General features: G+C 42.3%; 1 protein-coding gene and 1 non-coding gene across 3 annotated transcripts in view; one reads left to right on the top strand and one right to left on the bottom strand.

The window, feature by feature from the left end:
• XPO5 (exportin 5) overlaps nucleotides 1–25489 on the bottom strand; it is a 53026-nt gene that overhangs the window by 20548 nt on the left and 6989 nt on the right. For both annotated transcript variants that reach the window (XM_023212887.1, XM_023212886.1), the window contains exons 6-20: nucleotides 25253–25279; nucleotides 23771–23956; nucleotides 22216–22292; nucleotides 18816–18915; nucleotides 17351–17434; nucleotides 16603–16728; nucleotides 15370–15460; nucleotides 12722–12850; nucleotides 10267–10397; nucleotides 7880–8035; nucleotides 6503–6544; nucleotides 6088–6177; nucleotides 4526–4725; nucleotides 3872–3971; nucleotides 2827–3008 (exon numbers count right to left, since the gene is read on the bottom strand). In XM_023212887.1, the coding sequence (XP_023068655.1) occupies nucleotides 2827–3008; nucleotides 3872–3971; nucleotides 4526–4725; nucleotides 6088–6177; nucleotides 6503–6544; nucleotides 7880–8035; nucleotides 10267–10397; nucleotides 12722–12850; nucleotides 15370–15460; nucleotides 16603–16728; nucleotides 17351–17434; nucleotides 18816–18915; nucleotides 22216–22292; nucleotides 23771–23956; nucleotides 25253–25279 (1721 nt within the window). The remainder of the gene's footprint in view (nucleotides 1–2826; nucleotides 3009–3871; nucleotides 3972–4525; nucleotides 4726–6087; nucleotides 6178–6502; nucleotides 6545–7879; nucleotides 8036–10266; nucleotides 10398–12721; nucleotides 12851–15369; nucleotides 15461–16602; nucleotides 16729–17350; nucleotides 17435–18815; nucleotides 18916–22215; nucleotides 22293–23770; nucleotides 23957–25252; nucleotides 25280–25489) is intronic.
• On the top strand, nucleotides 493–619 carry LOC111543224. Its single transcript, XR_002731787.1, has one exon.

Genomic DNA, 25489 nt, shown 5'->3' with positions numbered 1-25489 from the left:
TAAATGTTACACTTCAAGATAAAATTTATTTATTTATTTTTTTTTCTTTTTTGAGATGGAGTCTTCCCTGTCACCCAGGCTGGAGTGCAGTGGTGTGATCTTGGCTCACTGCAACCTCCGCCTCCTGGGTTCAAGCGATTCTCCTGCCTCAGCCTCCTGAGTAGCTGGGATTACAGGCACCCGCTGCCACACCTGGCTAATTTTTGCATTTTTAGTAGAGGTGGGGTTTCACCATGTTTATCGGGCTGGTCTCGAACTCCTGACCTTAAGTGATCCATGTGCCTCGGCCTCCCAAAGTGCTGGGATTACAGGCGTGAGCCACTGCACCCAGCCAATAAAATTTACTAAAAAAGCAAAACTCTAATAGCTCTAGCTGCACACTGTTCAAGCAATCTACTCAATCATTACACGTTAGGCATTTTTCAAAATGCCTTTTGATTTTTTGAATTTTCTAAAAGCACTGAACTCTTAGAAAAATATCAAAATAACCATCTGAAGACTAAGAAAATAGAGTCCTTAAAGTCAAGCTGACTCTGCTTTTAGCCTCCTAAATGAAAAGATACACAGAACAGGTCTTGTTTGCAAAATAAATTCAAGACCTACTTATCTACCAACAGCAATTATATACTTTCCATTGTCTTTCTATAGAAAATAGGAATAGTGAATTTATAGAGAAAAAACTGGAGAAAGACATAGTGAACACGTTGAGAATCTTGCTCTAATAGGAAGGTAACTAGAAATTGAAAAGAGATTATACTTTTTTTAAAAAGAAGATTATATAAAAAATGATAACCATACTATTGTCTTGTGGCCTCTAGACCCAACCAGGAATGAACCCCGTTTCCATGTCTGGGTTGTTACCACATAGATTCTGGCCACAGGCCTAAAAAGGCCTAGTTGATTAGTTTCTTGCCCCATGATTTCCATCACTTTCACATTTCTCTAGCTGCAGAAGAACCTTGTGGTTTTAAAAAACATCACTATAGGGTTGGGTGTGGTGGCTCACACTTGTAATCCTAGCACTTTGGGAGACTGAGGCAGGCTCAGCTGTTCGAGACCAGCCTGGGCAACATGGCAAAACCCCGTCTCTATTAATAAAAACATCACAATGGAAACAATCCTTTCCTTGACTGAATGTTTAACCCTCTCAGTACAAGTCCTACTTCTTTTTAGAGACCTCTTTCCTCCCTTTGAAATCAAAAGAAAATGTTATTTTTTATTTATTTATTTAGTTTGAGATGGAAGTCTCACTCTGTCGCCCAGGCTGGAGTGAAGTTGTGTGATCTTAGCTCGCGGGTTCAAGCAATTCTCCTGCCTCAGCCTCTGGAGTAGCTGGGATTGCAGGCATGCGCCACCAGGTCCAGCTAATTTTTGTATTTTTAGTAGAGATGGGGTTTCACCATGTTGGCTAGGCTGGTCTCAAACTCCTGACCTCAAGTGATCCACCCGCCGTGGCCTCCCAAAGTGCTGGGATTACAGGTATGAGCCATTGCACCTGGCCAAAATATTGTCTATTTCCACAGATATGTCCACAATGACAACTTTATCAGACACTCCAGCACTCCAATTTGTCAACATTAATTTAAAATCTTTGGTTCTTAGGCTTCAGGTCTTAGGTGTCTATTCCCAGGAGAGTTTCCCTCAGACATGAATAATTTGGTTTGCCCAGTTGAGACTGCTTTTACTCCCTGGAGAAAGGGCTAAAAAGTACTGAAAAAGAGCTCTAACGATGTAATTTAAAATTCCTGTGAGAGGCCAGGTGCAATGGCTCACTCCTGGAATCCTAGCCCTTTGGGAGGCCGGGGTGGATGGATCACTTGAGGCCAGGAGTTCGAGACCAGCCTGGCTAATATGGCGAAACCGTGTCTCTATTAAAAATACAAAAATTAGCCGGGAGTGGTGGTGAATACCTATAGTCCCAGCTACTTGGGTGGCTGAGGCAGGAGAACTGCTTAAGCCTGGGAAGCGGAGGTTGCAGTGAGCCAAGATTACGCCACTGCACTCCCAGCCGCCTGGGTGACAGAGTGAGACTCTGTCTCAAAAAAAAAATCCTGTGAGATACAAAAAAAGCACTCTTTGGCCAATAACTGAATTATATAAAAAAACCTATCTTTTTTGAATTATATAAAAAAACCTATCTTTTTATTTAGAGAGCATCCCTGAGTCATCAAATATCTATCTAGTAACTCATAAGCCTATACTGGCCTACTTCCACTTGAATATATTAACTCGTGATCTAGAACAGTGATTCTGAATGTTTAATGTGTATATAAACCATCTGGGGATCTAGTTAAAATGCAGATTCTGATTTAATGTCTGGGGTGGGGCCTTGATTCTGCCTTTGAAATAAACTCTCAGGTGATGCTAATGCTACTGGCCTTAGGACTCAGTTTTGAGAACCAAGGACCCGGCAAACTCAGATGAAAAATGTGTAATTCCTTTGTTTAGCATGTTCAGCCAGCGGTTGTTTGGTTCATTTGAGCTCAGACTCAGAGCAATTCCTTTACTAAAAAATTTAGACCAAATAAAACTTACAAGTAAAAATGGGGATGAAGTATAAAGAAAGGGAAGAACAACAAAGAGGAGACTCAAAATGAGAAAAGCCCTTTTGGGATTAGCCCCTTGGGTTTATATGGAAATTAAGATTTATGCGAGTGAGAGCTGATGTTATTTTTTAAAAACCGAGACAACCTCTAGAAAGAAACAAGACTTAAATCAATCCCTCATTAATACCACTAAGATATGAAGACATATAAACAGACTAAACTTTTGAAAGTTTTAAGGTAAAGTAAAAAACAACAGAGAAAAGCCATTATTCTGACTCACCTTATGAGCGCAAGCAAATTGTCAAGAAGTTTCAGAATCTGCTCTGTGCAGGGGTTACGGAAGATTGGATTTCCACTGGATGTATAACCCACCACAAATCCCCCAGCTTTGGCCTCTTCTAAGTCAGTGGGCCAGCAAGTTCGTTTCACAACACCCAGAATGCTGTATACACAAAAGCTCATCTATAGAAAAACAAGAATGACAGATATATATAAAAAGGAAAAAAAAAAGACAAAATACCGTTAGATATATTCAAGGTTCTGGCAAAAGTGACACGGAGGCCAGAGAGAATGAAATAATCCTCTGCTCCCCGGCAATCCCCCATCCCTTCCTTTAAGGTGAAGTCCAAGAGGGATCCTCTCACTGCCATTTTCAGGGCCAGTGGTAGGCTCTGGAAACTTCCCTTTCAGTAAGCTGTCTTTCTAGGAGCTGTAGTGACCCACCCACAGGACCCTGATGAGAAGGTGGCTTAGATACAATCCAAAACAAAGTGTTTAAAATGCCATCATTTCATCTTCTTTGAGTTGATTCTGCACCCTCCAGCTTGGGCCTTGACAGCTAGTGTCCTAATCCCCCCTCACGGTACTCTGAATCAACCTACTACTTGCCAGGTTAATTAATGGGACTTGTGCCATAATGGAGCCAGGAACAATGCTTATTTAAATACAGCAAAGCACTGAAAAATCTCAGGTTTGCAAGTTAAGCCATCACTTAAGACTTTACATGCCAGAGAGCAATGGCAGGGAGGACTCACCCTGCTGACCAAGTTCTGACCTACTTCCTCATTACACCTTCAGTCTTCAGAGCTATTTAGAGATCCTTAAAGCCAAAATAATGACTTCATAGAAAAGACCATCTGCTCTGCTGTGGGAACTAACTCAAGAATTCAAGACTAAAGAAGAAAAGAAAGGAGAAGCTTAGGGAAGTGGAGACTTCCACGTTTCTCACCAGTATAGAAAAAACAAATCTATGAGAAACTTGACAAAAGACAACACCCTACTCCTACCCACGGCCAATGCCACTTCCCATTCCCAGAAAGTCTTACTCGTGCACGGTTTAAGCCACAGGGATCCTCCAGGCCTGGGTCACAGCTCTTCTGATCTGTACCCACATACGTAATGAAAGCATCAACATCTGACAGCACTCTGAAGGTTGGACGGGGAAATACAAGTTATATCATGATTTTAAACAAGGACAGTGTCTTCCACAGGCGTTAACAGGCTGTGATTATTTGGCCCTTAAGAACAGTTTTTATAGTGAGAGGAGTATAATCATACTAATTGTCAGCTGTCATTTGAAGGTTCAAACTTCCCTTCCCACTCCCAAATGTTATTAGTAACAGTTTAAGAATTAAACAAGGATATAATCTTGAAAATATAAAGAAGAAAATAATTTCTCTACTGTATGAGCACAGGTAAGTGTCTGTGTGGTTGTATGGCCTTTTCTAGCTGTTCTCATTTCTCTAAATGTGCTGGTGTTGCACTGCAGACACCACAGGAGTCTCACTCTGTGCCTTCCCCACCCACAATCTAATTGAACCAGAGATTAAATTACAAAAGACTGCTTTTAGAGAACTTCAGATATCATGGATAATGCCATCACACTTCAATATCCTTAACCCCTACCCCACCCTGGGCCTAGCTCTGAAACTAAAATGGGTGCTTGAGTATAGTGAGTCAGGGCAAGGGGTCTCCTTTACCTGTGCATGTCTTGAGAAAGCCAGATGCTGGCTACTGGTGCCATCAGCTCCTCTAGGAACACCTTCTGACGCTCGTAGTTCTTGAATTGGTTGCTAATGAGAACCAGGGCTTCCATGAGGGCACACTTCTCCATTTGTGTCAGCAGTAGCTCATTGGAGAGGAGTTGCTTCACATGGTTATAAAGCATGTCAAAATTGGGCTACAGATGAAAAAGAAAAAAAGTCAGAGGTGATAAAGGTCTGATTTTCAAGGAGAGGTGGCTCCCTCAAGCAAGAAAGAAGAAAACCAAAGCAGTCCCCGGAAAGTCAGGCCTATAAGGCTATTATTTGGCTAATTCTGTTATATGTCTTTATTTTGCCTAAATAAGCAAGGTAATTTAGGCAGAAGATAGCTCTTGTCTTGAGTATTTGGATAACTGCACTTTCCCATACCACAAATGTGAAAAGATCAGCTTGTTTTATACATATACACACACACACACACACACACACACACACACACACACACACATATATATAGAGATAACCGCTGTGCATTCAGAGAAGAAATTTCTGGATAATTTGTAAGCTGGGGTAATATTACATTTCTTATAACCCCATGCACCGAAAAGGGTTGTGATTTGCATCTGCTTTTCTCAAGATCAGGCACATCATTTGGCAGTAGTAATTAAGACCATCACATAGTAAAGAGTTGTAGAATTATAGGGGTAAACTTAGTAATCTATATGGCAGATAACTATTTGTATTTCGAAGAGAGACTACAATTGCCATCACATTTCTAACTATCCTACTAACTATACTAAGAAAATACTAATTCAAGAATGTTTACTTATTTACTTTTGGGATGGAGTTCTGCTCGCTGCCCAGGCTGGACCAATGGCACGGTCTTGGCTCACTGCAACCGCCGCCTCCTGAGTTCAAGTGCTTCTCCTGCCTCAGCCTCCTGAGTAGCTGGGATTACAGGCATGCACCACCATGCCCAGCTAATTTTTTGTACTTTTAGTAGAGACGGGACTTCACCATGTTGGCCAGGATGATCTCGAACTCCTGGCCTCAGGTGATCTACCCACCTCAGCCTCCCAAAGTGTTGGGATTACAGGTGTGAGCCACCATGCCCGGCCAAGGATGCTTATTTGATGCAAAGCTATGGTTTCTAAGTTTTTTCATTTTTTTCTTTTTTTTTGAGACTGAGTCTCACTCTGTCGCCCAGGCTGGAGTGCAGTGGCGCGATTTCGGCTCACTGCAAGCTCCGCCTCCCAGGTTCACGCCATTCTCCTGCCTCAGCCTCCCGAGTAGCTGGGACTACAGGCGCCCGCCACCACGCCCGGCTAATTTTTTTTTTGTATTTTTGGTAGAGACGGGGTTTCACCGTGTTAGCCAGGATGGTCTTGATCTCCTGACCTTGTGATCCGTCCGCCTCAGCCTCCCAAAGTGCTGGGATTACAGACGTGAGCCACTGTCCCCAGCCTCTAGTTTTTAATTTATGTGAGGTACACTGAAGGCTGGATTTACACACAAATGTAACCAAACTTGGCTACTTTAGCCAGGGTCCAGCAGCTTACCAACACAAGCTGAGGGTAGTCACGACACATCTTGATGATGGAGGAACAAGCATGCCTCCTCACATTCCTCACTGCCCGGGTTCTGGGGGCCTGAAAAGAGACATTCAACAAACTCGGAGCTACTTTTGATACAATATACAGGTGCTGCATAGAATCATGTAAGTATTCCAGTCAAGGACAAGTTCACAATGATTTTTCACAACCCTAAGAGTAAAATGGAGTAACATTTATAGCCACCAAGAATCCATGTTTCCTATATGCCCTATAGTGTCTTTAGGGCAAAACACCGTATCATATGATAATCTACCACCTTTACTACCCCCTCCCATTTATATAAAAATATAAACTGAGTATCAGGTATTCATACATTTGTACTCGAGAAGTTAGAATCTATTGGCTTAATTAATGGTCTTACCTTACTTTCTTCAACAGTTTCAAAAGTGACAGATGAAAATAGCTAAGGAAGAGGAGGAAAAAAGGTCACTCATGTTTGTTTGTTTAAGAGATGAGATCTTGCTATGTTGCCCAGACTAGCCTTGAATTCCTGGACTCAACTGATTCTCCTGCTTTAGCCTTCTGAGTAGCTGGGACTACAGGCATGAGCTTATTCATATTGTCCATTTTCTCAGATACTTCTACAAGAGTCATCGGAGTCACAATTTTACCATCAAAACATTTTACAATAGGATCCCAGAACAATTCAGGCTACCACCCAAGTACGTGGCTATAGAAACCCCTCTCTCTTCTTTTTATCAAAAGTTGTATGATCTGTCCCCTCGATTCCATTTCATTACTTCCCATTTACTCCTCATTCCAATGAAATAAGACTGCTTCCTTGGCCACTATTAAGGAATTAAACTCAGATGAGGGTATACTCAAGAAACTCACTGAACATTCTCCAACTCAAAGAATTTGCAACAAATGAGCCCACTTTTCTGAAGTTCTACTGGTCTTGTGATAGAACATTTTCTTCATTTCTCTGGCTCTTTTTCCTTCTGTGGGAGCTTCTCATTTTTTTTCTCCACTCCTCCAATGATGGCGATTCACTAGGTTCCTTGCTTGACTCACATGTCTCCTAACTCTACATACATTATGGGACTTCTATGATGATGATGCTTTAATTTTATCTCGTTACTTTCTAGAGTCTAGATCTTCAACCTCAAATAGCCAATTTATTGTGAGATGTCTCCACAAAGATGCTCTACATATTCATCAAACACAGTATTCCAAAATACTCACTGCCTTCTCTTCTTTACCCCCGTTCTCCTTCCTGATCTGGTATTCTGACTCAGGTAGTGGATCTATCACCCACCTAGTCAACTGAACTGGAAACCTAGAAAGTGTTCCTTCCTCTCATAAATCCCCTGCCAGCCCGACAGCACACTCTAATACCCTCCTTTATACAAGTCTTCATTGCAATGCCATATAGGTAACATTAACTGTTTTTGTGCCTTTCTTCCCAGAGTGTTCCTAAAGAGTGAGGCACTAGCATGGTGCCTGATCCGCAGTAAGTACTGAGTAGATATTTAATAAATGAATAAATAGCTGTGTTTATTAGTTTGCCTCACATAATTTCAAAAATAGTTACAAAGATAATTAGCTTAGGCCAGGCGTGGTTGTGCATGCCTGTAGTCTCAGCTACTCAGAAGGATGAGGTGTGAGGATCCCTTGAGACTAGGAGTTTGAGTCCAGCCTGGGAAATGTAGCAAGATCCTGTCTCCAAAAAATAAAATAAATAAAAATTAACTTAGAAATGTCAAAATAAAATTTACAAAGGAGATGGACTTTATACCTTAGAGAAGACCTGGGGCAGGAACTCTGGTCTATAGGTGACAAATGGAAAGAGTGCAGAGACATTGGTAAGGACGCAGGACAGGATGAGGGGATCCTTGGTATCAAAGTTCAGAACCATTTGCAATAGCTCTATTCCATCATTAACAGGAATTTCCTGTAACAAAGACATAAAACAGAGGTTGACATGACTGCCTCCACTCAGAAATAACCATTTTGGCTACATTTTCTTTTCTTTTCTTTTTTTTTGAGACGGAGTCTCACTCTGTCGCCCGAGCGGGAGTGCAGTGGCCAGATCTCAGCTCACTGCAAGCTCCACCTCCCGGGTTCAGCCATTCTCCTGCCTCAGTCTCCCGAGTAGCTGAGACTACAGGCGCCAGCCACCTCGCCCGGCTGGTTTTTTGTATTTTTTAGTAGAGACGGGGTTTCACCAGGTTAGCCAGGATGTTCTCGATCTCCTGACCTGATCTGCCCGCCTCGGCCTCCCAAAGTGCTGGGATTACAGGCTTGAGCCACCACGCCCGGCCTTTCTTTTCATCTTTTAAAGAGACAGGGTCTCATTCTGTCACCTAGGCTGGAGTGCGCAGTGGCACAATCATCGCTCACTGTAACCTCAAACTCTTAAGCTCAAGGGATCCTCCTGCCTTAGACTCCTGAGTAGCTAGGACTACAGGCGGGCACCACCATGCCTGGATACTTTTAAAAATTTTTGTAGGGAAGTTGTAGAAGTGTTGTTATATCGACCAGGCTGGTCTCAAACTCCTGGTTTCAAGTGATCCTGCGGCCTCAGCCTCCCAAGTAGGTGGGACTACTGGCACACACCACCATGCCTGGCTAATTTTTTTTTAGTTTTAGTAGAGATGAGGTCTCACTATATTGTCCAGACTGGTCTCAAACTCCTGGGTTCAAACATTCCTCCCATCTTGGCCTCCCAAAGTGTTAGGATTACAAGTGTGAACTCAGCTGTGTGTGCGCTTCTTACCATCTTCTCAGCAGTATATTATTCCCTAAAACCTTTTAAATTTTGTATTTCTTCAATTGATCATGAGGCTGAATGTTTTTCAGATTTATCAGCTACTTTATATATCACACTTGGTTGCTCAGTGCAATGGCACGATCTCAGCTCACTGCAACCTCCACCTCCCAGGTTCAAATGATTCTCCTGCCTTAGCCTCCTGAGTAGCTGGAATTATAGGCACCCACCACCATGCTTGCTCGGCTAATTTTTGTATTTTTAGTAGAGACAGGGTTTCGCAATGTTGGCCAGGCTGATCTGGAACTCCTGACCTCAGGTGATCCACCCAGCTTAGCCTCCCAAAGTGCTGGGATTACAGGCCTGAGCCACTGTGCCCCACCCTTTTGTTTTTTTTTTTTTGAGACAGAATCTCACTCTGTCACGCAGGCTGGAGTGCAATGGCGTGATCTTGGCTCACTGCAGCCTCTGCCTCCTGGGTTCAAGTGATTCCCGTACCTCAGCCTCCCAAGTAGCTGGGATTACAGATGTGCACCAGCATGCCCAGTTAATTTTTGTATTTTTAGTAGAGATGAGGTTTCACCATGTTGGCCAGGCTGGTCTGGAACTCCTGAACTCAAGTGATCTGCCCGCCTTGGCCTCCCAAAGTGCTGGGATTACAGGCATGAGCCACTGCGCCCAGCTTACCAGCTACTTTAGGTTCTCCTCTATAGATTATCGGATTATATCTTTTGTCTATTTCTCTATAATTTAGTAAATCTTCATCTGCCCACTTTAAGAAATATGATTTTACCGATCAGTCGAGGCTCCCTGTGCATACCCTCCTTTTCAGACCTACAGGTGGCCACTATACTGGTGGCCTACAGTATTCTAAAGCAGTGTGGTACTTAAAATGTATACTAAATGTGGTAGGGCTTAGAGTTAGAAAGATCTGAGTTTTGGTCCCAGCTTTGCCATTTAATTAGCTGTTTGAACTTGAGTATGCTATTTAGCCTCTCTAAATCTGCTTCCTTTTCTGTAAGACATACATCCATAGATCTTCTTATTCTACTACCAGTTAAAAAAAGATCAAAACTGGCCAGGTGTTGTGGGCCATGCCTGAGATTTCAGCACCTTGGGAGGCCAAGGCAGGAGGATCGCTTGAGGCCAGGAGTTTGGGATCAGCCTGGGTAACACAGACTCCATTTCTATTATAAATTAGCCAGGTGTGGTGGCACGTGACTAGTCCTAGATCCTCAGGAGCCTGAGGTAGGAGGATTGCTTGAGCCCAGGAGTTGGAGGTTACAGAGAGCTATGATTGTGCCACTGCATTTCAGCCTGAGCAACAGAGACAGATCGTGTCTCAAAAAAGAAAGAGAAAATAAAAGAAAAAGGTCAAAACAGTCATGCAGTCAGCATGGGAAATAATTACTTACTTCTCTATCTAGTGTTCGAAACATCTGGGTGATAACACTTTCCAAAAAAAGAGTCATGGCTTCCCACTGCACGAATGAAGGTGAGAAGACAGAACAGAGGCTTCCTTCTCCAGTTCCGGCTGCAGAACAAGCTTTAAAACACACACACACACACACACACACAAATATCAGCATTAAAAGATCACAGAAGACACAGAGAGACAATGGAGCTTTAGAGAACACCTGAGAATTTCATGATTGAAGGCGCAGGGTAATCTAACCCGTCTCAGCTTGGGCAAAGAAAAGATGATGTGTGCTGAAAGCAGTGAGGTAGGTGAAGGTTCCTACCATGCCTCCTCCTCTAACAATGAGCAGTCTGAATTCACCTCTATGAGCCTTAATAAAACCATTTTGAGTAATGAATGAGAATACGCAGGTGAACATCAAAAACACTGCCTGGCCCATTAGTACGCACTTGATAAACATGAATTAGTTTCTCCCCTCCTCCCCCTTTATAATCTTTTCCATGAGAATCTAAATAATTAAAATTGAGACCATAGAGAATCTTCCCAATAAGGAAACAATATAATACACAAAACACTGCTTCACATCCAATAGCCTCATGAAAACCTTAAGGGTTATGTCTAGAGAAGGATGCCACCCTTTAAGTTTACAAATATTATCATAGCACACCACTCAAATAGCAAGGCACAAGCAAAAAGATTTGCCAATTACTTTTCTTTTTTTGTTTGCTTGAGATGGAGTCGCACTCTGTCACCCAGGCTGGAGGGCAGTGACGAGATTTCGGCTCACTGAAACCTCAGCCTCCCAGGTTCAAGCAATTCTCTGCCTCGGCCTCCCAAGTAGCTGGGATTACAGTCGCCTGCCACTATGCCCAGCTAATTTTTGTATTTTTTTTTTTTAGTACAGACAGGGTTTCACCATCCTGGCCAGGCTGGTCTTGAACTCCTGACCTCGTGATCCACCCACCTCAGCCTCCCAAAGTGCTGGGATTATAGGCATGAGCCACTGCGCCTAGCCGCTTTTTTTTTTTTTTTTTTTTTTGAGACGGGGTCCTGCTCTGTCGCCCAGGCTGGAGTGCAGTGGCACGATCTTGGATCACTGAAACCTCCACCTCCCGGGTTCAAGTGATTCTCCTGCCTCAGTCTCCTGAGTAGCTAGGATTATAGGGGCCTGCCACCACACCCAGCTAATTTTTTATTTTTAGTAGAGACAGGGTTTTGCCATGTTGGCCAGGTTGGTCTCAAACTCCTGATCTCAGGTGATCCCCAGCCTCTGCCTCCCAAAGTGCTAGGATTACAGGTGTGGGCCACCCTGCTGGGCCTAAGATTTACCAATTGCTTTTCTTGCTTACATACAGCGCAGTCCTATTTACTAGTTTCATCTTGGTGCAACACATTTGGGCTTCCTCAACCTTTCAAGTTACCAAATATCAGAGAACTTCAGAGCCAATTGTAAATACAACTGAATTTTAAATCCGTCAAATGTCAGCCAGTAGTATGGTGCTTTTCTAAAGCAGTGACGTGCACTAGTTAATTCGCCCCTTTTTTTTCTTTTTTTTTTTGAGGTGGAGTTTTGCTCTCGTTGCCCAGGCTGGAGTACAATGGCGCCATCTCAGCTCACCTCAACTTACACCTCCTGGGTTCAAGCAATTCTCCTACCTCAGCCTCCTGAGTAGCTGGGATTACAGGTATGCACCACCACGCCAGCTAATTTTTTGTTTTTAGTAGAGACAGGGTTTCTCCAAGGTTGTCAGGTTAGTGTCAAACTCTCGACCTCAGGTGATCTGCCCGCCTCGGCCCCCCAAAGTGCTGGGATTACAGGTGTGAGCCACTGCACCCAGCCTTTTTGCTTTATTAATACTGTCACACACATATAGCATGCATTAAGATCACAGACAAAACATATGGAGTACAGAGAAGTTAACTGGCTGAGACATTCGGGTAGAGGGAGATTATTTTGACTTTATGTATAAAGTATAATTTCCCAAAAGCTTTGCGGTGGCTGAGTGATATGAGAAGTCCCTGTATTATTCCTGTTATGTCTAACGGGAGATCCTTTCTGAATTCAGGAATACTGCTATGCAAGAATTTGGCTGAAAAGTTTTGAAGTTAGGTCTAGGCATGCAATTTATTAAGTTGGTGCCTTAAGTGAAGCAAATAAAATCAACAATAAATAATTGGTTGATTCTGTTAGAAATGGAAAATGATGGCAAAACTGATAAGGACATGGTTTTACCCTAACTTAAAACAAATTTAAAATGTGTCATCTGCTTTTTTTGTGTGAGCCAATGAAAACGCTCCCTCTCCAAGAAGAATTAGGCAGTGAGCAAAGCTACTTCTGACTAGTATTAGTATATCGTTCTGATGTGTGTGTGGCTCAGGCTCATTTCCTATATATAGTTTTGATACTGTCCTAACATTTCACTAACATTCAGTAATAAAAAAAAACTTACAATTCACAGAACCAGCATCAAGAAAAGTTGATAGTTGGTACTTTAGCCACTCCCCAGCCATCTGGAAGCTAGTTTTGGGATCCAAACGACATGCCAACCTCATCACCTCTCCTTGTTGGGCTCGGGAGGCTGCCAAGGGAAAATGCCAAGGGAAGGACAGAAATCAACAACTGGTATAAAATAGGTACTTAATGTTTATTACTTTACCACCCTAGGGGAAAAGCATTCAAAGGAACTATTTTGCAGACTTGTGCTTTGCATGTAATAATCAATAAAACTTTATTAATGAATCCAGAATTTTTTAAAAATAAATGATCTCTGGAAGCTGTATTACCAACTAGATCCTCTAAGTGGCAAACTAAACTTAGTCTCTCATTTCTGTTGGAATTAAAAGGAAATCAGGGTTGGGCGTGGTAGCTCACATCTGAAACCCTAGCACTTTAGGATGCCAAGGTGGGCAGACTGCTTTTGCCCAAGAGTCCAAAACCAGTTTGGGCAACAGAGTGAGATCCAGTCTCTACCAAAAAATACAAAAATTAGCCAGATGTGGTGGCATGCACCCATAGTCCCAGCAACTTGGGAGGGTGAGGTAGGAGGATCAGCTGAGCCCAGGGAGGTCAAGATTGTAGTGAGCCATGATTGCAGCACCACTCCTGCCTGGACAACAGAGTGAGACCATGTCTCAAAATTAAAAAAAAAATTTTTTTTAGAGTAAATCAGATTGGTGGTAATAAAAAATGGTGCAGCTGCTGTGGGAAATGGCCTGGCAGTTCCTGAAAATATTAAACATGCAATTGCCATATTATCCAGCAATTCTCCTCCTATTTATATATCTAAGAGAAACAAAAACTTATGTCTACACAAAACCTTGTATATAAATGTTCATAGCAGCATTATTTGTAATAGCCAAAAAATGGAAATAACTCAAATGTCCATCAACAGACGAATAAATGAGTAAATGTGGTGTATTCATACAATGAAATATTGGCAATAAAAAGAAATGAAGGCGGGGTATGGTGACTCACGCCTGTAATCCAGCACTTTGGGAGGCTGAGGCGGGTGAATCAGCTGAGGTCGGGAGTTCGAGACCAGCCTGGTCAACATGATGAAACCCCATCTCTATTAAAAATAAAAAAATTAGCTGGGCATGGTGGTGCATGCCTATAATCCCAGTTACTCGGGAGGGTGAGGCAGGAGAATCGCCTGAACCCCAGAGACAGAGGATGCAGTGAGCCGAGTGTTTCACTGCACTCCAGCCTGGGCGACAGAGCAAGACTCTGTCTCAAAAAAAAAAAAAAAAAAAAAAAACAGGCTGGGCATGCTGGCTTATGCCTGTAATTCCAGCACTTTGGGAAGCCAAGGCAGGTGGATCACGAGGTCAGGAGATTGAAACCATCCTGGCTAACGCAGTGAAACCCCGTCTCTACTAAAAACCCAAAAACTAGCTGGGCATGGTGGCATGTGCCTGTAGTCCCAGCTATTCAGCAGGCTGAGGCAGGAGAATCACTTGAATTCAGGAGGCAGAGGTTGCAGTGAGCCGAGATCGTGCCACTGCACTCCAGCCTGGGTGACAGAGCGAGACTCCATCTCAAAAAAAAAAAAAAAAGAAATCAAGTACTGATAAATGTTATAACACGGATGAATCTTAAAAACATTATGCAAGTGAAAGAAGGCAGCCACAAAGACCATATATGATTCAATTTATATGAAATGTTCAGAATAGGCAAAACAGAGACAGAAAGTAGATTACTGGTTGCCAGGGACTGGGAGAGATTAGGGAATTGGGGGAAGACTTCTAGTGGATACAGGATTTATTTTTGGGGTGACGAAAATATAATCTAAAATTGATTGTAGTGATGGTGCGCAACTCTGTAAAAATACTAAAAATCATTAAATTATATACTATATGTGAGTCAACTGTATGATAAATGAATTTTGTCTCAATAAAGCTGTAAAAAAAAAAAAAAGAGGAGGCAGGGCTCTGTGGCTCACACCTGTAATCCCAGCACTTTGGGAGACTGAGGTGGGCAGATGACCTGAGGTCAGGAGTTCGAGACCAGCCTGACCAACATGGAGAAACCTGGTGTCTACTAAAAATACAAAATTAGCCGGGCGTGGTGCATGCCTGTAATCCCAGCTATTTGGGAGGCTGAGGCAGGAGAATCGTTTGAACCCAGAAGGTGGAGGTTGTGGTGAGCTGAGATTGTGCCATTGCACTCCAGCCTGGGCAACAAGAGCAAAACTCCATCTCAAAAAAAAAAAAAGGAAATAAGGCACAGAAAACACAGAACAGAACTAGAATATTAGAATAAAATTGATTTTTCCACTTTTTTGGGTAAAGAAAGAACCATAAGGTAAGATGGTATTTAATCCTACGTATGAAAAAAAGTCAAGAGCATCTTAAGTATGGTTACTGTCCCTAAACATCAATGTCCAAGTGCTTTGGGGGTTTGTGGTGTAAAACAAAACACTATGCCTGGAATACAGCCCCAGCATTCTTCTGCAATGGGAAACTAGGGCTTAATAAGTAGGCTGCTATCCAGATTTGGGGATCTTTCATAAAAACCCCAAACATCACGCACCATGAATCATAATACTAGATGCCATTCTGAGACTGTTGAGAGAAATCCAAGGCCAACATCACTTACAGTTGAAGAAAGCATTGAAGTCCTCATCGCTATCAAAATCAAATCGAGAATATTCACAGCTAGGGCTGTCTGTTTTAGAAGGAAAGCCCATCTGAAAAGAGAAAGGTAATAGGGGTAGGGGATGAAAATGGACCCACTGAAAGAGTGTTTAAGCTTCAGGAGTTCAAGCACTTTTAATTTATTTAAGACTTAAGGGTTTGCATGAGATATTGTATGGTAAATAACCACTTCAGTTCTATCACAGGTCCACAGTTTGTTCCCAGTTCCAGTATTCCTCAGTAGCAGAAAGAGAATACTTTTAGTTGATACCATCCTCCAAGTTCCTCAGGGAGAATTAAATTCTTGAATTCTTTTAGGGTCCCAAGAAAAAATGATAATTCAGTATGTAGTAAGGAAGAAAGAACTGAGAACTACTTGCCTCAAATACTGAACACTGAGAATAAACTTGTAGAACTTTGTATGTTTCATTCAAAAAAGTATTGAAGACCAAGGCAGAAAACAAGTGTGGCTGGGTGTGGCCTTTTGTTTTAAAAAGGCCTTGTTTACAAAGTCCTTTTGTTTTAAAAGGACTTTGAATTTCCTTTTGGCTAAATAAAGGCATCACTTCAAGGGCAAAAATATAGGAAAGTTACTTTGCCTATTCAATCATCATAAAAACAGATAAATAGCAATTCAGGGGTTAAAAAGCAGACTGTATGTATGGTCACTGCTCTTGCCCTAGCACCTAGCCCAATACTTACGATATATAAATACTCTCATATGGAAGAGCGGTTATAATAACCAGTAAGGACTGATTTCTTCCTGAGGAATAAGAAAATATGTCCAATAAAGGAATCTTAGTGATGAAGAAAGGGCTGTTAATAATGCCAAAGTCTTTTTTATGTTTCCCCTGAGACAGGGTCTCACTCTCATCGCCTAGGCTGGAGTACAGTGGTGCGATCTCAGCTCACTACAGCCGCAACTTCCCAAGCTCAGGTGATTCTCCCACCTTAGCCTCCCCAGTAGCTGGGGCTACAGGTGCATACCACCATGCTCTGCTAATTTTTTTGTATTTTTAGTAGAGACAAGCTTTTGCCATGTTGCACAGGCTGGTCTTCAACTCCTGGGCTCAAGTGATCCTCCTGCCTCAGCCTTCCATAGAGCTGGGATTATAGGCATGAGCCACTGTGCCCAGCCTTGAAGTCTTATTATGTGTATACACTTACATTCCACATTTAGATTCTCATTATATACCTTGACCAAGTTAGTCATGGAAGCACGGAGATATTTTGGTATTATTGCTAATAGCAAAGGATCACGGGACAGGATTTCATGCCTGAAGAGGGCTCCCCAAGTCATCTGAGTTGAAGAGCGTAGAAACTAAAGAGAAAAAAAGAAAACGTCAGTCTAAGGATTTGGATTTTATATAACCCGGATTATTATTTAGTAGTTATCAACTACATTTTTTCATATAAATAAATCTGTACAATACTTTGAAGCTGTCTCCACTGCAATGTATCAGTAATGACTACCCACTATGGACCACATGTTATTAAGATAGGCTATGGGTCAAGGAAATTACCTGGAGTGTGGACTGAATTTTACTACTTTCTTTTCTTTGCAATAAAGGATACTGGAATCTCAGAGTGATATTAGAAGGACAATTTTGAACTGAGTGAAATTAATTTTATAAAACAATTAATCAGACTTTTGTTTTAAAAATCTTTATAACTTTAGTACTAAATCACCTGGGACATACCTCACATGTGACTGAGTACAATCAGAATATTACCTAAAGAGAAAAGCTGCTGACCTAGACAAGTGCACTATTTGGCTCAGGAAGAAGAGCCAATAATTCTCGTAATGAAATGACACCTATGGTCATTCCCCAAGGCCTGAAGAGTCACATTTTATACGTGATCTACAATAATATTTCAGGACACAGTGCTTGATATTGGTTCACCTAACTGAAATTTTGAGAAGTTACCTGTAAAAAGTTTACCTGACTTGGATGGGTTGTGAAAGCAAGAAAAGATTCCAGGTATTTTCCAAAGTTTGCTGGTGTTTCTACATCAGAATCTACACCCTGTCGGAGAAGACCACTATATTAATGGTGTTGATTGAGAAAAGCAGGAGAAGAAAAAGCAGGGAAGTAATAAAAACAGATAAATTAAACCCTCAAAAAATTTTGTTTTAAAAGGACTTTGTATTTCCTTTTGGCTAAAGAAGGGTATCACTTCAAGGGCTAAAATATAGGAAAGTTACTTTGCCTACTCAATCATCATCATTAAAACCCATTCTGTGGTCAAATAGTAAAATAAAAAAAATACTCATTTCAGAAATTACAGGAAGAAAAAAAGTCTGCATTACTTCCTCAGACCTTATCTATTCACATCTCTGTGTCCCAACCTATTAAATAACCCCCTCAATAGTTTTTCTTTTGTTTTTTTTTTTTTTTTTTGAGACGGAGTCTCACTGTGTCGCCCAGGCTGGAGTGCAGTGGTGCGATCTCCACTCACTGCAAGCTCTGCCTCCCAGGTTCACGCCATTCTCCTGCCTCAGCCTCCCAAAGTGCTGGAATTACAGGCTGAGCCACCGAACCTGGCCTTTCTTTTTTTTTTTTTTTAAGATGAGTTAGCCCTCAGGCTGGAGTGCAGTGGCCCAATCTCTGCTCACTGCAACCTCTACCTCTTGGGTTCAAGCGATTCACCTGCCTCAGCCTCCCAAGTAGCTGGGATAACAGGCATGCACCACCACGCCTGGCTAATATTTGAATTTTTGGTACAGACAGGGTTTCACCATGTTGGCCAGGTTAGTCTCAAACTCCTGACCTCAGGTGATCTGCCCACCTCAGCCTCCCAAAATGCTGGGATTAGAGGCATGAGCCACTGTGCCTGGCCCCCTCAGTGGTTTCTATCTGTGAAACTATCCTCTCTAACCATTTAAACCACCACAAAAAGATATAACATCAATTGCTAATGTCTGTTCCAATGTCCTATCTTCCAACTTATAAGACTGAGTATTAAATATTTCTCTAATGGCAGGTTTTCCAGGTCAATCAGACTCAAGTTTTCTTTTGTGATCCAGTAACACACCCCTTAGATTGGGAAAAGCGTTCTTTATTCGAGTCCATGTTTCGTGGGCTTATAGAATGTAAAAGCATAAAGCACTCAGCAGCTTAAGGTTCTGTAAGTACCAAAATTTACAAGAAACCAACACTGACTTTATGGAATAATAGATGTGGATATCTGATGTTGGTATAGCTATTTTATTGTTAAAATAAATTTAGATCACTCAAACAGTATTCTATTAAGATAATTTAATCTACAGAATCATGCAATAACTTGTAGGGCACTGCCCCATCAGGCTAAAATCAGTGACATTTGTAACCCCTTATTGAATCATAAGTTTCTAAATGCTCTTCCCAAATGGGCTTGAAACTCTCCAGAAAGCAAGCACTAGCTCACCAGCAATGCACACAGCTGATTGCCCAGCGCACACAACACCTGACAGAGCCTCTTCAGAAAGACATAGTGTTTTTCTACCAAACCTCCTCCATCAGCATTCCTGTAAGATGAGAGAATTCCTTATATCACCTACAAAATTAAAAAGGCTGTAATAAAAACATCACTTTGTGTCACATTTCTCCAAGTCAGTTAGTTAGGTCTGTAATTCAGTAGAATTCCAACAGCTTTGCTAAATCAACAATTTAAAATTTTTTTTAACTTATTTGGTGGCAAAACCTGACCTGAAATGATATAGGACTATTCACACAAACAGCAATTAATAACTACTAGTGTGAACAGCAGTCATATTAGCTGTCTTCTGGAGGAGGAGAGTATCATGTAAAAGGCAAGGGCCTTGGGGTAAACGAGGCCTAGGCTTTAGGAACACTGAAGGACAAGATGGTATTATGGTGTCCAGTGCAATCTCTGGAATTTGACTGCATGGGTTGGAATCACAGCTTTATGAACCATGGTTGTGGTATGGGACCCATAGCACAAATAGAAAAGGGACATCACTTAGTATGAGTGTCATGATCTCTATGGAACTAAGAATTAGACCTAAAAATAGTCACTACCCAAAACACATTATTCATTTAATTAATAGGATACCTTAAAACAGTGCTGCAGTCTCTACAGGGAAGGAAGCCATGATAAATGTGTATTAGAATTGGTAGTAACAGATTTTAAGTAAAACACATGTGCCTCACACCGTTTCATTTCTCCTTGGGACCAAAAGTAAACAGTATCAAAAAGATGGTATTGCAACAGATTCACCTACTTACAATATATAGTTCTGCGTGACTTCCTGGTAAGAAACATGTTATCAAGAAATGCCTTAATATTTTCTTTTCTTTTCTTTTTGAGACAGGATCTTACTGTCACACCTAGGCTGGAGTACAGTGGCTCAAACATGGCTCACTGTAGCCTCTAACTAATGGGCTTCAAGGGATCCTCTCACCACAGCCTCCTGAGTAGCTGGGACTATGGCGCATGCCACCATACCCAGCTAATTTATTTTGATTTCTTGTAGGGATGAGGTCTTGCCATGTTGTCCAGACTGGTCTTGAACTTCCGGGTCCAAGCAATTCTTCATGGCTTGCCTTCCCAAAGTATGGGGATTACAGGCATAAACCATTGCGCCCGGCCTTGCTTTAGAATTTTCTAGAGCAACTGGAAGAAAGTACATGGAAGCCCTAACAGTCATGCATCACTTAATGACTGGGGATGTGTACTGAGAAATGCATCGTTAGGCGATTTCATCACTGTTTGAACATCATAGAGTATACTTACACAAATTTACACGACAGGAATAGCCTATTACACATCTAGGCTATATGGCATAGTCTATTGCTCCTAGGCTACAAACCTCTATAGCATGTTACTGTAGCCAATACTGCAGGCAATTGTAACACGATGGTAAGTATTTGTGTATCTAAATACAGAAAAAGTACAGTAAAAATATGGTATAAATGATAAAAAATGGTATACCTATAGAAAGCACTTACCATGAATGACTGCAGGACTGAAAACTGTACTGCGTGAGTCCAGAGTGAGTGGTGAGTGAATGTGGAAGCCTAGGACATTACTGGACCCTACTGTAGACTATATAAACACTGTACCCTCAGGCTAAACTAAATGTATTTATTTAGAGATGAAGTCTCACTCTGTTGCCTAAGCTAGAGTGCAGGGGCACAATCCTGGCTTACTGTAACTTTCACCTCCCAGGTTCAAGCGATCTCTTCCCAAGCTTCCCAGGTAGCTAGGACTACAGATGTGTGCCACCACATACAGCTAATTTTTGTACTTTTAGTAGAGATGGGGTTTCACCACGTTGGCCAGGCTGGTCTCGAACTCCTGACCTCAGGTGATCCATCTGCTTTGGCCTCCCAACGTGCTGTGATCACAAGCATGACCCACCGTACCTGGCCCGCTAAATTTATTTTAAAAATTTTCCAGCCAGGCGTGGTGGCTCATGCCTATAATCCCAGCACTTTGGGAGGCTGTGCGGGTAGATCACCTGAGGTCAGGAGTTTGAGACCAGCCTGACCAACAGGGAGAAACTCTGTCTCTACTAAAAATACAAAATTAGCTGGGTATTGTGCAGCATGCCTGTAATCCCAGCTACTTGGGAGGCTGAGGCAGGAGAATTGCTTGAACCCAGGAGGCAGAGGTTGCAGTGAGCCGAGATCGCACCATTGCACCCCAGCCTGGCCAACAAGAGCAAAACGCCGTCCCGCCCCCGCCAAAAAAACACTTCCTTTCTTCAATAATGAATTAACTTTAGCTTAGCTTACTGTAACTTTTTAACTTTATAAAGTGTTTAAAACTATTTTTTTGAGACAAGGTCTCAGTCTGTTGCCCAGGCTGAAGTGCAGTGGCACTATCATGGTTCACGGTTGCCTGGACCTCCCGGCTCTAGTGATCCTCCCACCTAAGCCTTCTGAGTAGCTGAGACTACAAGTGCACATACCACCACACCCGACTAATTTCTGTATTTTTTTGTACAGATGGATTCCCGCCATATTGCTCAGGTTGGTCTTAAACTCCTGACTCAATCAATCCTTCCACCTTGGCCTCCCCAAGTGCTGAGGTTACAAATATTAGCTACCACATTTGGTCATTACTGCTTTATTTTCTTTTTTTTTTTTTTTTTTGTTGCCCAGGCTGGAGTGCAGTGGCGTGATCTTGGTTCACAGCAACCTCTGCCTCCCAGGTTCAAGATATTCTGCCTCAGCCTCTTGAGTAGCTGGAATTACAGGCGTGTGCCACCACACCTGGCTAATTTTTGTATTTTTAGTAGAGATGGGGTTTTCACCATGTTGGCCAGGCTGGTTTTAAACTCCTGGCCTCAAGTGATCCACCTGCCTTGGCCTCCCAAAGTGCTGAGATCACAGGTGTTAGTCACCACATCCGGCCAATGCCTCATTTTCTTATCCAAAAACACTGTCAATTGACAGCTAGCATTTAAATAAGAACTTAAGGTGGGCATAGGGGCTCACGCCTATAATCCCAGCACTTTGGGAGGCTGAGACAGGTAGACCACCTGAGGTCAGGAGTTCGAGACCAGCGTGGTCAACATGGCAAAACCCTATCTCTACTAAAAATAGAAAAATTCACCAGGCATGGTGGCGCACCTGTAATCCCAGCTACTCGGGAGGCTGAGGCAAGAGAACTGCTTGATCCCAGGAGACCGGGGTTGTGATGAGCCGAGATTGCACCACTGCACTCCAGCCTGGGTAACAGAGTGAGATCCATCTCAAAAAAAAAAAAAAAAAAAAAAAAAAAAACTTCAGATATATCCAAAGAAAATAGAAAAATGACAAAGAAATTAGAAAACACATTGAAAAGTAAAGATACTCACTGTGCAGCGGAGAGTATATAATGCATGGCAACATCCCCAAATAAGACCATCAAGGGCTTCCGGTCTTCCAACTTGCCCTAGACCCAGTTTTAGGGAAACATAGTCATATAAACTATACTTCAAAGTACCGACATCTTCTATAAGCATATAATCAAATAAATCGACTTCATAATTTCTTATATACCGCAGGGTTTAGTGAAAGACTAGAAAGAAGCCCAATTCTTTAAAACAAAATCTGGATAAACTTACATATTTTTTATCAAAACTATCAGTTCAGTGAAGAAGCATAAACTTACATTTTTAAATGTGTTAGGCAGGCCAAGCGCAGTGGCTCATGCCTGTAATCCCAGCACTTTGGCAGGATGAGGCAGGCGGATCACCTGAGATCAGGAGTTCGAGACCAGCCTGGCAAACATGGTGAAACCCCATATCTACTAAAGATACAAAAATCAGGCCAGGCGCTGTGACTCACACCTGTAATCCTAGCGCTTTGGGAGGCCAAGCGCAGTGGCTCATGCCTGTAATCCCAGCACTTTGGCAGGATGAGGCAGGCGGATCACTTGAGGTCAAAAGTTCGAGACCAGCCTGGCCAACATAGTGAAACCCCGTCTCTACTAAACAATACAAAAATTAGCTGGGTGTGGTGGCACACACCTGTAATCCCAGCTACTCAGGAGGCTGAGGCAGGAGAATTGCTTGAACCCGGGGGGCGGAGGTTGCAGTAAGCCAAGATTGCGCCACTGCACTCCAGCCTAGACAACAGAACAAGACTCTGTCTCAACAAATAAATAAATAAATAAATAAACAAATAAATGTGTTGGGCAATAATGCTGATATGACAGCAAAGTAAATTACATTTGTAGATAATATTCCCATGGAGAAAAGAGTCATGGTTCCATTGGTTAGCCAAGACAGATATAAGCTGGGCGCGGTGGCTCACGCCTATAATCCCAGCACTTTAAGAGGCTGAGGAGGGCAGATCACTGGAGGTCAGGAGTTCGAGACCAGCCTGGCTAACGTGGCGAAGCTCCGTCTCTACCGAAAAATACAAAAAATTGTCGGGCATGGTGGCATGCGCCTATAGTCCCAGCTACTTGGGAGGCAGAAGTGAGAGAATCGCTTGAACCCGGGAGGCGGACATTGCAGTGAGCCAACATCATGCAACTGCACTCCAGCCTGGGTGACAGAGCAAGACTGTCTCAATTAAAAGAAAAAAAAAATAGATATAAACCCAGTGTAGCCACCATCCAAGATTCCTTGTCATTCATCAAGCGAGTTTTAAACTTAAACATTTACTTTTATCTATTAACTGTAAACTGCCAAGTATCATGGCTGTTTCGAGAACCATGTAGTCTGACAAATCTCCATATTCTGCCAAACGATCCCTTGAATATTGGCAAACTCCTGTCCAAGGGAGTTAGAAGCAGGCAGTAAGTTGGCACCAAGGAAAAAAACCCAAACCTTTAAATGACTTTGTGCCATAACATGCAATTAAACACATACACAGCCTACTTCTGAGACTCTGAGGATAAATCAGTTTGAAGTGGTAACTTACTTTTCTGCTGACTGCAATGAGAAGACACTCAGCGGCTCCCAACTGAAGTTCCTGTTCATTCAATAGCAAACACAGTATCTCCAGGAGTTTACAGTTTTCAGCAGTGATGTGACTCATAGACACCCAGTCGATATAGCCTGCTAGAGTATTCAGTGCTGCAACTCCTACTCGACAGTTTGCTTGCGCCTACCAGAAAAGAAATAACTTTGGACCATGAAGTCCTCAGTAAAAGGTACCTGTGGTTATAACTGAACTCCCATTTTCTAATTCTAAGAAAATTATTTTTTAAGTATATACTCATGTCAGTCACAGGTAGAGAACACAATCACTTCTCAAACAATGGCATTCTCAATATCCATCGACAAGACCATAGTGGCATGTGTGGCCATTTTATCTTTTTTACAAAACTCCAAATCTTATCGTTTTACTTCCCAAGGCTGGGCGCAGTGGCACACACTTGTAATCCCAGCACTTTGGGAAGCCAAGGTGGGTGGATCAACTGAGCCCAGGAGTTCAAGACCAGCCTGGGTAACATGGCAAAATGCAGTGTCTATTTAAAAAAAAAAAAAAAAAAAAAAAAAATATCCAAACCAAAGAAAATACAAAAATTAGTCAGGCATGATGGTGTGTGTCTATAGTCCCAGCTGAGGTAAGGCTCACTTGAACCCTGGAGGTTGAAGCTGCAGTGAGCCATGTATGAGTCACTATACTCTAGCCTGGGTAACAAAGTAAGACCCTGTGTCAAAAAAAAAAAAAAGTTTTTTAAAAAATTCCCTTCCACCATAGCTCAGGGATCAAATACAAAACAAAGGACAAGCCGGGCGTGGTGGCTCATGCCTGTAATCCCAGCACTCTGGGAGGCTGAGGCGGGCAGATCACGAGGTTAGGAGATCGAGACCCTCCTGGCTAACATGGTGAAACCCCATCTCTATTAAAAATACAAAAAAATTAGCCGGGCATGGTGGCAGGCGCCTGCAGTCCCAGCTATTGGAGAATGGCATGAACCTGGGAGGCGGAGCTTACAGTGAGCTGAGATCTCACCACAGGACTACAGCCTGGGTGACAGAGCGAAACTCCATCTCAAAAAAAAAAAAAAAAAAAAAAAAAAGGACAGATGCAGCGGCCCATAGTCACTTTGGGAGGTCGAGGCTGGAGGATCACTTGAAGCCAGGAGTTTGAGACCAGCCTGGTGCAACACACTGCAACCCTGTTTCTATAAAAAGTATTAGCCGGGCATGGTGGTGTGCAACTATATTCCCAGCTACTCATGAAGTTGAGGTGAGAGGATCACTTGAGCTGGGGAGGTCATGAGTGCAGTAAGCTGAGACCACACAACTGCACTCCAGCCTAGGCAACAGACTAAAATCCTGTCTCCAAAACAACACAACAGAAGCAAGGCTGAGGTCACCATCCACTAGGTGCACGTATCCCCTCACCTGAAAGGTTCAAAGGTCTCCTTCGAACTTTATAAAGAGCTCTTACCTTTGACTCCTGAGAAGTATCTGTCTTCTGAAAGGAAGTATAAAGATCCAGTGTTTTTAATGAGCAAAAGGCCACATAACTTTCTACCCCCCCAATCAATGCCCTTGAATAATGATTCTTAAATATATGCAATTTTTAATCTTGGAAAGTAACACAACTTTACTAAGAATGCGTAACTGACATTCCCCTAGGGAGAACAAGTCAGAAGCATAATTAAATGAATACAATTTATGATCA

The sequence above is a fragment of the Piliocolobus tephrosceles genome, chromosome 5 (assembly GCF_002776525.5).
Source record: "Piliocolobus tephrosceles isolate RC106 chromosome 5, ASM277652v3, whole genome shotgun sequence".
NCBI classification, from domain to species: Eukaryota; Metazoa; Chordata; class Mammalia; order Primates; family Cercopithecidae; genus Piliocolobus; species Piliocolobus tephrosceles.
This window is presented reverse-complemented; position numbering and strand designations above follow the sequence as displayed.